We start from the raw sequence: 15,345 nt of genomic DNA on the forward strand, positions 1-15,345 counted from the left end.
GCTGTCTAAACATTGTAGTAGTCATGGACAAATTACCGATCGAAATGCAGGGCATGTGCCCAGGGGCCCTGACCAGCCAGGGGGCCCCCATTGATTTTGTTAGTCACTCACCCAGAAATTGTATTAATATATCATAAGTGATGGCAAAATGTGTATAAATTGCAGGAAATTTGGTTTAAAACTGCACAGTTTCTCCCTACCCCATGACAAAATGTGTAAAATTGCAGAAAGATATATTTAAAACTGTAGAACTGTCTGTACTCATGTCAAAAGGGGCAGAGAGGAGCAGACGCATGTTTTGCCCATGAGATGGTCACACAACCAAATCTTGCTTAGGGGCCCCTAAAAGTCTAGGGTCGGCTCTCTGTGTGTGTGTGTGTGTGTGTGTGTGTGAGATCAGTGCTGGGCTCTATCCTCTGCTTGTTGTATTCTCTAGATGAAGCTCAGCTTTAACTAGGTCTCTCAGCCACCACCAGGGATTCTGCTCAGCCTGCTGTGTTCATACATTAATTTTAACCACGCACACATGTACACGGCCCTGCGAAAGACTAGTGTCCTTTCCAGGGGGCGTACTTGTACTTCAAGCTGCCTCACACTACAGAAACAGGAGAGGCTCCTGCACTATGGGCCATTATGGACATGTGTTGTGACTAGTTTATCTCTCCACAGGCGGTGTAGACTCAAACGGAACGACAGCAGCACGGTCATCATCGTCACCCTCTTCCAGATGGCCAGGTGCCAGCCCACCCAAAGACACTGGTCACCCTGGTAACACTGACGCTGCCTCAGTGGATGATGAAGCTCAGGGCATACACCTCCTCATGAGACCCCCGGACCTGCTGTCCCCCAGTCATCCCCCTCCTCTTTCCCCCCACAGCCAGCCCACCCTCACCCCTCCGCCCTGGGAGCACGCCCCCTCCCTAGAGGAGGCCTGGGGCTCCGGAGACTACCTGGAGACGCTCTCCTTCATGGACCCAGAGGGGGAGGAACTGGCCCTGGCCACAACCTTACCCAGCCACACCTATGACCCTGACGACGGGGCCTCCTACGACACCTCCTTCCCCTCTCGCCCAACACTCCCCCTGTCTTCCAGCCTCCTCCGACCCTCTACGTCCCTCACCTCCCCCCTCCAGGAGGGCCTCCCCTTCACCCACCCTGCTGAACCTGAGGGATACCCTCCCTGGGATGAAGAAGACTACGACCTGGGGGACATGTTTCCTCTGGAGCCCACGGAGCTGCTGCTGCCGGATATGAACAGTATGGAGTACTACACCAATCTGCTGGCCAGAGAGAGAGATGAGGAGAGGGAACGGGAGAGAGAGAGGGAAAGGGAGCGAGAGCGTGAGAGAGAGAGGGAAAGGGAGCAAGAGCGAGAGAGGGAAAGGGAGCAAGAACGAGAGAAAGAGAGGGAAAAGGAGCAAGAACAGGAGAGAGAGAGGGAAAAGGAGCAAGAACAGGAGAGAGAGAGGGAAAGGGAGCGAGAACGGGAGAGAGAGAGGGAAAAGGAGCAAGAACAGGAGAGAGAGAGGGAAAGGGAGCGAGAACGGGAGAGAGAGAGGGAAAGGGGGAGTGATAAAGATTGGGAAAGAGACAGAGATGGAGAAATTGTCATCCCACCCCCAAAGACCACTCCCAAACTAGGCATCGCACCCACCGCTACCACAAAAACACACACCCACACACACACTCATGCCCCGTCCCCCTCCCCTAGCACAGGGCCCCCTCCTGCCCGGGATCACAAGCACACCCTTGTCCCCTCAGCGGGTCCCACCCCTCCCCTGACCCCCTCACCCACTCCCTGGGATGGTCAGGGTACCCTCACCCCTGGAGTTAGACCCACCTCCAGAGTACCCCCTCAGCCTCATGTTCCGCGGCCCAGAGTCCCCCAAGCTACTCCTGGCAGACACCCTCCACTGCCCCCCTCGAACACCACCAGCCTGGCTCGCCCCCCCATGCTGCGACCTCCAGGGAGGGACCCCATAAAACCACCACCACCTGCGACCTATGTCCCCGGCAACCGACCGACGACCACTACCAAGGCAACCACTGTTACCACGACAACCACTGGCACCCTGGCGACCGTCACCTGGACTCCCCCAGTCCAGGCCCTTCCAGGACGCCAGTACCTGTGTAACGTCACCAAGCCTGACATGTACCTGGTCAGAGTGGGTAAGACAACACCAGTAGAACTCGTAGTAGACTACAGATGGAGGCACATATGAGAGGCAATAGTATTCCAATATTGTAGATGGGGATGCACTGTGCTCTACTGTTCTGGCCCGTCAATGTGTTGTGCTGGGATCTCATGGTCACCTGTTTAAAGGGAGCACATCCCTTGGTTAGCCTACAGCTTAGGAGTGTGTTTTCAGGGAATGCGTTGGCAATGGTTGAATGCAGGTTGTTTTAGGTTAACCCTGTCTCTTCCTAGTCCTGCCTAAGTCTGCCTCCACTGTGGGCTTTGGCCAGGTCAGGGATATCTTGAAGAGGGAGTTCAACTGCTCAGTGGAGCTACAGGTAGGTCTACTATCAATACTCACAGGGGAAGCTTTGGGGAAAGAGCATGTTTGTAGCCATGAGATGCATTGCAGGAATGTGCAAATTTGCCCTTCACAAATGTCTTGAAAGCCAATCATGTCTGCCATCCCTATCCCCCTCTCCTCCTCTCTCTCCCTCTGCACTCTTCTCCCTCCCAATCCTCTCTCTCTCCCTCTGCTCTCTTTTCCCTCCCAACCCCCCCTCTCTCTCCCTCCGCCAGTTCCTGAGAACTCCGTCTAGCTTTGCGTTCCGTGCTGTGGCGGGACCTCTGATCTTCACCGCCATGTCTGTCATCAACGCTCTGCGCCAGTCAACACCAGGCTCCTCCTCGTTACCCACGGTCTCACCCCTCTACAGCATACCTGATCACAAGTACCAGATACACTCTGGTAGGAACCTCTCTCTCTCTCTCTCTCTCCTACTCTCTCTCTCTCTCTCTCTCAAATCAAATCAAATTTTATTTAGAACTCTGTGCAGTTGTAATGTTTTTTTCTTTTTGAACGACTCTTTTTACTGACTGTCTAGATTGGTTTTTCTGAGTGACTCTTTCGTTTTAGTCGTTCGTTTGACTTGCTGGTCACAATGAGTCCTATAGCAGGATTAATACACGCTCCTCCTGCTCAGAGGTTCCAGAGACGTGGTAAGACCAATAACTGTCATTTATGCGCACATGGAAATCGATCATATGTTGCAGGCAGCATAGAGAAGAAAAACACACGTTTGGAACTGATAATTGATCTCATGAATTAATTTATTATTATATGTTGCGATGACTGAGCTTTGTAGAACCAAAACATACACAGCCTCTGCTCAACACATTTTAATCGTTTGGGAAGCTGCAGTTCGAACGATATTGTGCTTATCGCCCTCATGACAGTCAACCAATGTATTCCGCCAATCGTCGTTCACAATCTAGTCCGGTTGCGGCCACAGCTAGATCTCGTTGATAATATATCAAGAAATAATCGTATTTGTATGCCTAGTAATCTACAAATGTACATTGTTTAAATCAAACTTTTACAAGTCTGTCACAAATGGAAGCTCCAATTAGCCCCCTATGGTGAACTGCGAAATAGAGGCTTGTAGAATCATGACTTGAGTTTTCAGTTCATTGTTGGCCGGTAGGGGGTCCTGCGTGCTCTGGGCATTAATGACTGAAATGAACTAAATGAGTCGAAAGATTTGTTCTTTTGACTTGAACGAGTCGAAAAGTTCTGAGCCGAACTTCCCATCACTAGTGTGTGTGTGTGTGCGCGCGCACGCATTTTAGTGCTGCATTAGACAATGTGTGTGTGTACTGTCAGTGTGATAATCTATAATGTGTGTGTTTTTCAGTTCTGCAGTTTGTGCCCAGTCACGTGGATGTGCGTGTGTGTAACTTCAGTGAGCGAGTAGAGAGAGGATTGCTGATGGCCTACACAGAGACACGTCGACGCGCCAATGAATTTGGCAATGTTACTGTACAGGTGAGAGTCGTAGCCGTGAAAGTGTGTGCATTAGCCATTCACTTGGGCAGGTTCAGTGGAGCTGAGGAAAGGGATTCAGATCAATCAAAAAGTGAGTCAATCTGTAACGTTTGTGTGTGTGTGTTTACCTCCAGCTTCTGAACATCACCATGGGTCAGGCCAAGCCACAGGGTGACCAGAAGGTTCCTGTGGACATCACGTTTGCATTGCGTGATGGACGGGGCTACCTGTTAGGGTCAGAGGTCAGCGGTCACCTGAGACACCTAAGCACGGTGGAGTTCAGCTTCTACCTGGGCTTCCCCGCGCTGCAGATCGCTGAACGTAAGTCACACACAGACATCTCATCTACCCCTCACTGACACCCCACACACACCCCCCATCTATACACCAGTTACTATCCCACACACACACAGATGCCAGCACACACACACACACACACACACACACACACACACACACACACACACACACACACACACACACACACACACACACACACACACACACACACACACACACACACACACACACACACACACACACACACACACACACACACACACACACACACACACACACTTATACACTCTCACACCTGGGTGCCGTTTGTAGCATCCTGACCATATGCATATATTGTACTCCCACACACACGCATTCTAAATGAGTTACTCGCCCCACAGACAACAGTGACTAACCTGATCTTCCCTATCCTGTGTTTGTCTCCCCAGCCTTCCACTACTCTGAGCTGAACGTTTCTCACCATTTACGCTCCTCCTGGGTCCGCACAGGTACAAATTTCAGCTTCGGGACTTTCAGCCTTAAGCTCAATATTGAGAGAGCGACCGTGCTAGAGCAGCACGCGTGTGTTTATGTGTTGCAGTCATGACGGCCATTTTTGAGAGGTGCATTAGTGTTGCTGGTGTGTGTTGCAGTGTTACTGGGTGTCCAGGAGCAGACGGTGACTGAGCGGAGCTTCAAGGCTCGTCTGGAGCGCCGTCTGGCCCTGCTGCTGGAGGAGGGGCTGGGGGAGGGGCTGGGGGACGGGAGTCAACGGCGCCGCTGGAAGAGATCCACGGCCGTGGGTAACAACAGCTTACAGGTAAACGGCACACTTATACACTCTCGCACCCAGTATGGGTGCTGTTTGTAGCATCCTTACCCCATGCACATGCTGTACTCTCTCACACACACACACACACACACACACACACACACACACACACACACACACACACACACACACACACACACACACACACACACACACACACACACACACACACACACACACACACACACTGACTCCATGGTGTTATCTCCAGGTGGTGCGTGTGTCGAGACTGGCAGGTTCAGGGCGTTCTCTGGAAGTGGTGTATTTTGTGGAGGGACCAGGGGGGGAGAGAGTTCCTGCTGATGCCACCGCTGCCACCCTCAACCGCCTGGAGCTGCAACGGGCTGCCATCGTACTGGGGCACCGCGTCCAGAGACCCCTTGCCCAGCGTGAGTCTATGCATGCGGCCGCGCAAGTGTGTGTTCGCGCACCAGCGCGTGGCCGCATGCACACTTGTGTATGTGTGGATTTCAATAAGTAGTACTTATGTTATTCAGTGATTCGCAACGTAAGCCCATGTAGGTTGGCTGCACTCATTTCCTAATGTACAGTAGCATATTGCTTAGATAAAAGTGTAAGCTGATTGTATACAGTGCCTTGCGAATATATTCGGCCCCCTTGAACTTTGCCACCTTTTGCCACATTTCAGGCTTCAAACATAAAGCTATAAAACTGTATTTTTTTGTGAAGAATCAACAACAAGTGGGACACAATCATGAATTGGAACGACATTTATTGGATATTTCAAACTTTTTTAACAAATCAAAAACTGAAAAATTGGGCGTGTAAAATTATTCAGCGCCTTTACTTTCAGTGCAGCAAACTCTCTCCAGAAGTTCAGTGAGGATCTCTGAATGATCCAATGTTGACCTAAATGACTAATGATGATAAATACAATCCACCTGTGTGTAATCAAGTCTCCGTATAAATGCACCTGCACTGTGATAGTCTCAGAGGTCCGTTAAAAGCGCAGAGAGCATCATGAAGAACAAGGAACACACCAGGCAGGTCCGAGATACTGTTGTGAAGAAGTTTAAAGCCGGATTTGGATACAAAAAGATTTCCCAAGCTTTAAACATCCCAAGGAGCACTGTGCAAGCGATAATATTGAAATGGAAGGAGTATCAGACCACTGCAAATCTACCAAGACCTGGCCGTCCCTCTAAACTTTCAGCTCATACAAGGAGAAGACTGATCAGAGATGCAGCCAAGAGGCCCATGATCACTCTGGATGAACTGCAGAGATCTACAGCTGAGGTGGGAGACTCTGTCCATAGGACAACAATCAGTCGTATATTGCACAAATCTGGCCTTTATGGAAGAGTGGCAAGAAGAAAGCAATTTCTTAAAGATATCCATAAAAAGTGTTGTCTAAAGTTTGCCACAAGCCACCTGGGAGACACACCAAACATGTGGAAGAAGGTGCTCTGGTCAGATGAAACCAAAATTGAACTTTTTGGAAACAATGCAAAACGTTATGTTTGGCGTAAAAGCAACACAGCTCATCACCCTGAACACACCATCCCCACTGTCAAACATGGTGGTGGCAGCATCATGGTTTGGGCCTGCTTTTCTTCAGCAGGGACAGGGAAGATGGTTAAAATTGATGGGAAGATGGATGGAGCCAAATACAGGACCATTCTGGAAGAACCTGATGGAGTCAGAGACTGAGACTGGGACGGAGATTGGGACGGAGATTTGTCTTCCAACAAGACAATGATCCAAAACATAAAGCAAAATCTACAATGGAATGGTTCAAAAATAAACATATTCAGGTGTTAGAATGGCCAAGTCAAAGTCCAGACCTGAATCCAATCAACAATCTGTGGAAAGAACTGAAAACTGCTGTTCACAAATGCTCTCCATCCAACCTCACAGAGCTCGAGCTGTTTTGCAAGGAGGAATGGGAAAAAATGTCAGTCTCTCGATGTGCAAAACTAATAGAGACATACCCCAAGCGACTTACAGCTGTAATCTCAGCAAAAGGTGGCGCTACAAAGTATTAACTTAAGGGGGCTGAATAATTTTGCACGCCCAATTTTTCAGTTTTTGATTTGTTAAAAAAGTTTGAAATATCCAATAAATGTCGTTCCACTTCATGATTGTGTCCCACTTGTTGTTGATTCTTCACAAAAAATACAGTTTTATATCTTTATGTTTGAAGCCTGAAATGTGGCAAAAGGTCGCAAAGTTCAAGGGGGCCAAATACTTTCGCAAGGCACTGTATGTACATAATGTATTTGTCTGCTGTAGCTGTGGAGACGCTGACAGTGCCCCCGTCTGAGACTCCGAGCAGCAGTGTTTGGCTGATTGTGGGGGTGGTGGTGCCTGTCCTGCTGGCTGTCTTCATCATCATCATCCTCTACTGGAAACTGTGCGGCTCGGAGAAGCTGGAGTTCCAGCCTGACGCCATCAACACCATCCAGCAGAGACAGAAGGTCAGGGGCAGGGGTGAAGGGTTAGAGGGTCGACCTCCATGGGTGACTGTGGATTTGTGATCTGACTGGAATTGCATCAAAATGAGAATGGCATAAGGCTGTAGTCATGCATACTTACTTACATGTCTTGATGTGCTTGTTCCACCCTTACCTCTTCCCATCTCTTTCTCCCCTCTCTCTCTTTCTTTCTATATCTTCCCCTCTCTTTCTCTCCACCCCCCCCCCCCCCCCTCTCCAGCTGCAGGCTCCCAGTGTGAAAGGGTTTGACTTCGCCAAGCTCCACCTGGGGCAGCACAGTAAGGATGACATCATGGTGATCCAGGAGCCTGGTGCCCTCCCTATGCCCATCAAAGAGGCCACCCCCTCTGAGGGAGGGGATGTCAACACTCCCAAATCCAAGGGCTCCTCCACCAAGGCTGCCCGCGCTAACCGCCGTAGGGGGAGGTTGGTAACACATCCACAAGCAGGGATACATCCACACTAATCCACAAACCCACATTAACCTTTTTCTCTGATTGGCCAGACTGTCCCCGTCAGATGGTGACTCGTTAGGTAGCGACCAATCGAGTGGCAGAGAGTCTGCAGAGGACACCACCAGACATGTGGCCACGCCCCACGAGGGGAAGCAGCACCGAAACAAAACACCCAAGAATGGCAAGAGACATGCCCCTTTCTCTTTACCTAAAGCCTTATTCATAACATTCTGATAGAAATGTACCACGATGGAACAAACTTGATTCTTTGTCATGTAGATTAGAATGAGGAATCCGGTCATCTCTACATGTATACTGTTCTATCTACAACGGCCATGCTGAAACACAGAGGAGAATAAGTGGTAGAGGGAGAGATTGTGAGAGTGTGTATATGCTCATGTGTGTTGTGCCTGTGTCCTAAAGAGCTATGCACTGACTCAGCAGGAGAGAAACTGATTAAAGGAGTTGCATCAAAGAGAAAAACCGAGGGAGAAAGAGCGAGCCGAGAGAAACCACAGGAGAGAAAGAGGTAGTGAGAGGGAACAGGGAAAGAGGAGTGCTGGAAAGAATGCCGGATGGAGAGAGAGTGGAGGAGCAGGAGAGCGCAGAAGAGGAGGAGAGAAAAAGCTTGCAATGTGAACATGAATCTCTGACCACCAAGTGATAATGCTTCTCGCCCCCACCCCTCTCTGTCTTCCTCTCTGTCTGCCTCTCTCTGTCTACCTCTCTCTCGCCCTCCTTTCTTTTTGTTCTGGCCTGGATCATAGGGAGGAATAAGATGAGTAAGTCCTCCCTTCGTGTTGAGTGGTTCAGTAAAGCTGCAGCTTGCCAGAAATAACCCAGTTTACTGCTACAGTATTACTACAGTTTACCTTACTATCTCTTTCTCCCTCTCTCCTCTCTCCACTCTCCTCTCTCCCCTCTCCCTCTCCCCAGTCCCTCCCACAGGCAGTGGTCCAGATGAGCTGCTCTCCTCTTCCTCCATCTTCGACCACGTGGACCGTCTGTCCCGAGGCTCTTCTGACGGCAGGGGTCGCCAGGCCAACAAGGTCCAGTTGATTGCCATGCAGCCCCGGCCCAGCCCACCACAATGCTCACACAGTCCCACCCTCACAGAGAGGGTCAGCGCAGAGGTGAGAATACACACACACACATCTTGCTCACACAGGCGAATACGCACAGACAAACACTCACACACAGCTTAAAACTCCTTAAAATCTTGATGTGTGTGTGTGTATCTAGGTGGCTCTGAGACATAAGTCAGAGATCGAGCACCACAGGAACAAGCTGCGTCAGCGGGCTAAGAGGCGGGGCCAGTGTGAGTTCCCCTCTATGGATGACATCCTGGATGCCTTCGGGCAGGCGCAGGAGGAGGCGGGGCAGGGAGGGTGTCCCCAGCGCCTCTACAGCTCAGCCCATGACCACATGGACAGCATCCTGCACACCGACCCCCCCTCGCCCCCCACCCCAGGGGAATCCAGGAAGAGGTGATGGTCAATACATACTCAGGCTGAATTCTGTGACTGAATTATATGTGTGTTTGAGACTGTATGAATGAGACTAATCTTTGCCAATGTGTGTTTCCCTGCCCTGCCAGGGGGAGGCGCTCTCCTCGGGGCCGGCGGAGGCAGCAGGGGAACGGCAGTCTGCCAGACACAGACAGACTGACGGACAGAGACCGCCTGCTCACAGACCACAGCGCCACCTACAGGAAATACCCTGGACTCAACAATGTGGCCTACATGGTGAGACACACATACTATGCGCATACTGTGTGTTTGTGCTGGTGTGAATAGTATGTGTGTTTGTGTGTGTGTAGGTGCGCATAGTATGTGTGCCTCACCATGTAGGCAACACACACACCATATACACGCTCACTCACACTTATTCCTCCTCTTCTCTCTCCTCCAGTCGGACCCGGATCTACCTCCAGACCACGGCAGCCCCTCCCCTAATGATGAGGTGTTTGACCACGCCCCTCCCCCGCCGCCCTACGTGCCCCCCCAGCCATCCATCGAGGAGGCGCGGCAACAGATGCACTCCCTGTTGGACGATGCCTTCGCCCTGGTGTCACCCTCCTCCCAGGGCAGCGTCAGTGTCGGGGTCACGCAGGTCAGCCCCGCCCTGCCGAGCCCCTCTCCCTCCCCTCAGACACGCCCATCACGCCAGTGGGGCTCTTACCCCGCAGCCCCCACACACAGCCCCTTCTCTGCGGTAAGAGTGTGGGTGTGTGTGTTTGCGTGTACTCCCAGGGTCTCTTCTATGAAATATGAATCATACTGTCTCTCTCAACCTCTCACCTTCCCTCTCTCCCCTTATTACTATTTTGCATCCACATGTTTCTCCTCTCGATATCTCACCTTCTCTCTCTCTCTCTCTCTCTCTCTCTCTCTCTCTCTCTCTCTCTCTCTCTATGTTCTCTCCCCTCTTCCTGTCTAGAGGTATGCAGAGTTGGGGATGTCTCCCTCGTCAGTACAAGGCCTGTTGCAGAGGTGAGACAGACATTACTATACTAACCAAGCTGAAGTACATTCAGTGAATGTCAGCATTTCCAAGGTCTGGTGTATGTGTGTGTTTCAGGCAGGGCATGGGTTCGGGGGCCTATGTTACTGCAGAGGAGCAGCTGCAAGAGTCTGTCTATGCCAACAGGGGGCAGTATGAAGAGCCTCCCTCCTCCTCCAGACCTCGGCCTGTTGGGGGGAGCACAGGTAAAGGTGCCATATGTGCGTGTGTGTGTGTGTGTGTGTTAATTGGGATTGATGTGTGTATGGTAAGTGTATACTGTGTGTATCTAATGATTACTTACACATGGTGTGTTGTTTGTGTTCTCAGGTGCTCAGCTGCATCACCTGACTCAGGTGGGGTTGTCGAGCCGGATCAGTGCGTACCCTGGGGTGGGCCGCAGTGTCTCTGGGCCAACAGGCTCCAGCTGGAACCAGCAGCCTTTAGACCAGGACCTCTCCAGACCTGGAGCCAGCAGAGAGAGTGTGAGTCAGACCACATGATGACCGACAGGGACAGCATGACATGCTGACCACACCGCTCGCGTCGCAAATTAAACGTACACATACATGTTATTCAATCATTGCACCCACACTGCTGGCGTGCGTCAACCAGTGTCAGCGTAGCCAGAAGCTAAAATAGAACTTAGTTCTATTTGTGACGCTTAACACACTGCAATTCCCGCCTCTCCCATCTCCTCATTGGTTTTTAGGAGCATACACCCATGTATGATTGAAAGATGAACTAAGGTCTACACTCCAGGCCAGTTGGTAGTGGTAATGCACCTTAAAGTTGGTTGCCAACCGCCATATAAAGTCCAAAGAAGAAGAAGCCTGAAGGAGGAGAGATTACTGGAAATGAACTCGGTTTCCCCTTTTATCTGTAAATTAATTGTTGGAGTAGGGAACCTTGTGCATTTCAGGTAAAATAACAACCCAATGTTTATATCCCAGGACAAATTAGCTAGCAACAGCAAGCTAGCTAGCTAAATTGCCATAAATGTTTAATGCTTTTCGATCTGTCCCCAAATTAATATAGTTAGTTCTGAGTTTGTTTTGATATTTCAACCTGTGTGTCCTGATCGCGTCTGGTGTGGGTGGACAAAATCAACATGCACACGATGGTCGCACGCAGACGCACGCACGTGTGCTGTCTGGTCAGTATGTGAGACTGTTTGGGCGTGCCACATGTCAGAGATTGAGAGAAACATTTGTTTTCTAGAGGAGTAATCTAGTTTACAGAGGAGTAATTTGATCTCTGACTCTTGCCTTCTCTCTCATCCTATCTCTCGAGCTCTTACCCTGTCTCTCTCTCTCTCTCTCTCTCTCTCTCTCTCTCTCTAGGTGCTGTCGTTCCCTGAGTTCTCCTCCCCCGCTGTGTTTCAGATGCCCAGCTCCTCTCTGGGAGACCATTCTGTCCCCCCGATGCTCCTGGCCCCTCCCACTCCAGAGTTCCCCCTAGACGAGTCCTCCCCCTCAGCCCAAAGCTCCGCCTCCCTCATCAAGGCCATCAGGGAGGAGCTACGACGACTCGCCCAGAAACAGGTTGCGGTGGCCAGCACCTACTCCTAGACCAGTGTGAGCCCCTACCCCATAACTGGTCTGAACCAGTTTGAACTACTACCTAAACAAGTATGGACCGATCGGAACCACTACCCCAAACTAGTTTGAAACAGTCAGAACCACTTGCCCTAAACTGGTCTAAAGAGATTTACACTGCTATTCATACGCTGGTCTGAACAAGACTCAGCCAGTCTGTAACAGATACAATTTCCTTACAACAATAACATCACTGTTCTTTAAAGGGTTCTTCTCTCTGTAAAGGTTCCTCATTCTACAGCACAGGGTTTCCACTGGACGGGAGGATCGAGTTTGTTTTCTTCAGAGTTCCATAGAAGTGCTTCCGTGAGAGGGGCCGTCTCTGCCCTTCCTGACCTCCTGTATGTGGTGCTAAACCTCAGCGTAATGTCTCCTGTCATTAAGTTAACCACGCATTGCCTTCAACATACATTCATCATCAGCCATGTTGGTGAGGTCTTCTCCATTCATCAGCCATATTGGTGAGGTCTTGCACTGTAGAGAGAGTTGAAGACTTGGAGTATAGTGTACTTTGCGCATGGGGGATTTGAATATATAGATGAAAAAAGTATATAAAAATGAAAATATTATATGTGAAGAGATGTAAAAATCCCAAGTGAGCACAATATGAATTAATAAGAGTGACCAATGGAGTATTGAAATTGTATTTATTTTTTAGTGCTCTGAAAGTATACTTTTAAATCCTTTATTTTGACCAAAGACCAATACTGTTTGGATGTTCTATGGCTGTATTCTCCCTGTGTTGGCGCTCACTTTTGCCGTGGAGCTGATCATAACGTTGTTTATCGCAGTGCAGACGTCGCTTAGCATAGTTGCTTGCCGCTCGTGTGTTCATGTGTTGCTGGTACAAAAATGGAGAGCAAAAAAAATGGATTATGCGCTGCAGACATATAACGTGTGTATATATAGTGCTTTACAGTAGGTGTCAAAAGACTTGACATGGGGCTAACCTATCCCATCCACCACCAATGTGACTTTCTGCGGCAGAACTCTCACAGAACAAAGGCATTTCTGTGGTGACGAATGACTGTGTCGAATTGTGATAGTGTTTCTCTTGGTGGAAGAAGCTGGAAAACCACTCATGCTTGACAACCACAGAAAATAGGCGACCTGTGAAATATAAGATTGAAATGGGAATGATTTTACACCACATCGACATAAGGTAATGCAAAGGTAATTTGGGGAATTTTGATAGGATGGTTTATAGCGACTGAAAAACACCTACATGTCCAATTTACCCCAAATAGCTTCCTCTCATCTCCTTTCCTTAGTCAACTATTATCCAAATGGATGTAAAGGAGAACCTCTCGAAGAGGTGAATTTAGGAAACAAAGCCATTTTGGACAAATGGACATACTATACTGTAGCAGTTGGTGGGTTTGGTGGTGGTTAAGTGCTCTTTGTCTCCATCTGCTGGTGGTATGGCTGCATGGCTGGCTTCCATCTTTGCTTCAGGTTGTTTTCTCTGAGGTCTTATTGTATTGGGTTTGGTCAATGGTCAGTAATGTGTGGGTTTGTGCAGGCAAGAGAAGGCTTGCCCATCCAGCTCTGTGCTCTAGCTATCTACAGCATGTTGACTATGTTTGAGGCTTGGCTAGCTAGCTATTAGTGATGTGACTGTTGCTGTTGTCTTCTATCAGGCATTCTGCTAAAATCAGTACAAAAAAATGTTTAAAACAGATGTTAAACTGAAGAGTTGTAACACACAAGTAAAGAGTGAGGAGTGTTATACAGTGCCATCCGAACCTGATCCATCCAAGCACATAATACATCATGATAATCAAGCAGTAGAAAAGATGCACTATGTAAGTGTCATTCTGTTATACTCTTGTTTTGCCTTTTCTAATCATTTTTTAAAGCCTAAATGAAAATTGATATAACAATAAATGCAGTATATAAAATAAATATAAGCGTAAAATATGTCAAACTATTTCATCTGTTTTGCTCAATTATATGGACAACCTTTCAACACACCTTCCCTGTGGACCAATCCTGATTCATAACTCTTCATCTGCTGGGACTTATAAACCTTCCTGATTGGACCTGGCACCTGTCAATAAGGCTGTGGGACTATACACAGACTGGAGTCACAGAGATGTGTGTGTGCGGACGACAAACCGATTCACCTGGTGCTACTAAGTAACTTACAGTAACAGACCCTTCACTCCCTCTGTACAGGGTGTTGGAGTGTGTTGATGTCTCCTCAGTCTAACAGCATCTCACACACAACCTATACCGACATGGGGAGCACAGACACACAATGCCAACATGGAAAACACACACACTCAGAATTTGATATTCCTGTCTAAAAAGATAGGATTCACTTCAAACTCTGGACTTCAAACTCTGCAGCACCTCCTGAATGTTTCATAGTTCTGTGTTTTATAGATCTGTGATTCTCTGAGACACCAGAGTGTCGGAGCAGGCTTGTTATTGGCCCTAATGCCCTGAGATCATACCCCTATACTCTCTCTCTGTCCCCAGAGGGTATGTGTTTTGTCTACTCTTGAGACTGGGGCGGGCCCATCTATAGGCCACACCCTGGGGCGTATCTTCGACAGTGTAGTAGATGCTCAGGTGTGTTAAATGTCAGACAAGGGTGGGGTTCCTGCCCGACGAGATTCACAGACGTTGCATTGCATCAACGACTGCTCAGTGGGGCATCGAATTTCTATATCACATGTTGTGGTTAACTGACATGTTAATCACCTATCCAGCTGTTGTGAGGTCTGGCATGTGTCTACAATGTTGTCGGGCAGGAACACCACCAATACCTGTTTTCTAGCTCTCTCTCGCCCTCCCACTCTTCATACCCCTCGCTCTCTCCCCTCCTTTCCCTTCTCTCTCTATCCCTCTCTTTCTCTTCTCTCTGAGCTGCATCCCTGTAGTGTATAGAGTCTGAATGATGTGTAAATCAAACATTAAAGAAATTATGTGTTTAAAGTCAGCCTTTGCTGTCTTAGTTGTATTCTCTCCAAATGTTTAGTCATTGTATTTTAGTTGCTGGTCCCCCTGTTTAGTTTTGCACCTCCTTCCCCATTCTGATAACTGATACCTAACCCTTCAGTCCCGTCATCTTCCAACAAACACACAGAGACGGAGAGAAACAACAGGATAAACCTGACTGAATAATGCCTCAACTATTGTCAACCCATAATCTGCAACAACCCAACCTCTCCCCTGTAGTTCCGCTCTCACATCTCAACAATACCCGGTAGGCTA

General features: G+C 49.0%; 1 protein-coding gene across 1 annotated transcript; it reads left to right on the forward strand.

Moving 5' to 3' along the window:
- Positions 1-1,489: 1,489 nt before the first annotated feature.
- On the forward strand, positions 1,490-15,054 carry LOC124013638 (UPF0606 protein KIAA1549-like). Its single transcript, XM_046327987.1, has 20 exons — positions 1,490-2,169; positions 2,429-2,514; positions 2,756-2,924; positions 3,871-4,001; positions 4,136-4,322; positions 4,730-4,789; positions 4,934-5,100; positions 5,324-5,501; positions 7,366-7,550; positions 7,789-7,994; positions 8,074-8,204; positions 8,791-8,805; positions 8,960-9,156; positions 9,266-9,510; positions 9,621-9,768; positions 9,935-10,237; positions 10,463-10,515; positions 10,604-10,731; positions 10,856-11,010; positions 11,869-15,054. Exons 1-20 carry the CDS (start codon positions 1,953-1,955, stop codon positions 12,094-12,096), a joined length of 3,189 nt encoding a protein of 1,062 aa, XP_046183943.1. The 5' UTR covers positions 1,490-1,952; the 3' UTR covers positions 12,097-15,054.
- Positions 15,055-15,345: the final 291 nt, after the last annotated feature.

The sequence above is a fragment of the Oncorhynchus gorbuscha genome, linkage group LG25 (assembly GCF_021184085.1).
Source record: "Oncorhynchus gorbuscha isolate QuinsamMale2020 ecotype Even-year linkage group LG25, OgorEven_v1.0, whole genome shotgun sequence".
NCBI classification, from domain to species: Eukaryota; Metazoa; Chordata; class Actinopteri; order Salmoniformes; family Salmonidae; genus Oncorhynchus; species Oncorhynchus gorbuscha.

Excerpts from the sequence above, each read along its gene's own strand:
- LOC124013638 (XM_046327987.1), top strand. The coding sequence starts at position 1,953 with ATGCTGCGACCTCCAGGGAGGGACCCCATAAAACCACCACCACCTGCG. Across the intron at positions 4,323-4,729 it reads CGCGCTGCAGATCGCTGAAC|CCTTCCACTACTCTGAGCTG; the intron begins GTAAGTCACACA and ends TTGTCTCCCCAG. Across the intron at positions 5,502-7,365 it reads CCAGAGACCCCTTGCCCAGC|CTGTGGAGACGCTGACAGTG; the intron begins GTGAGTCTATGC and ends TGTCTGCTGTAG.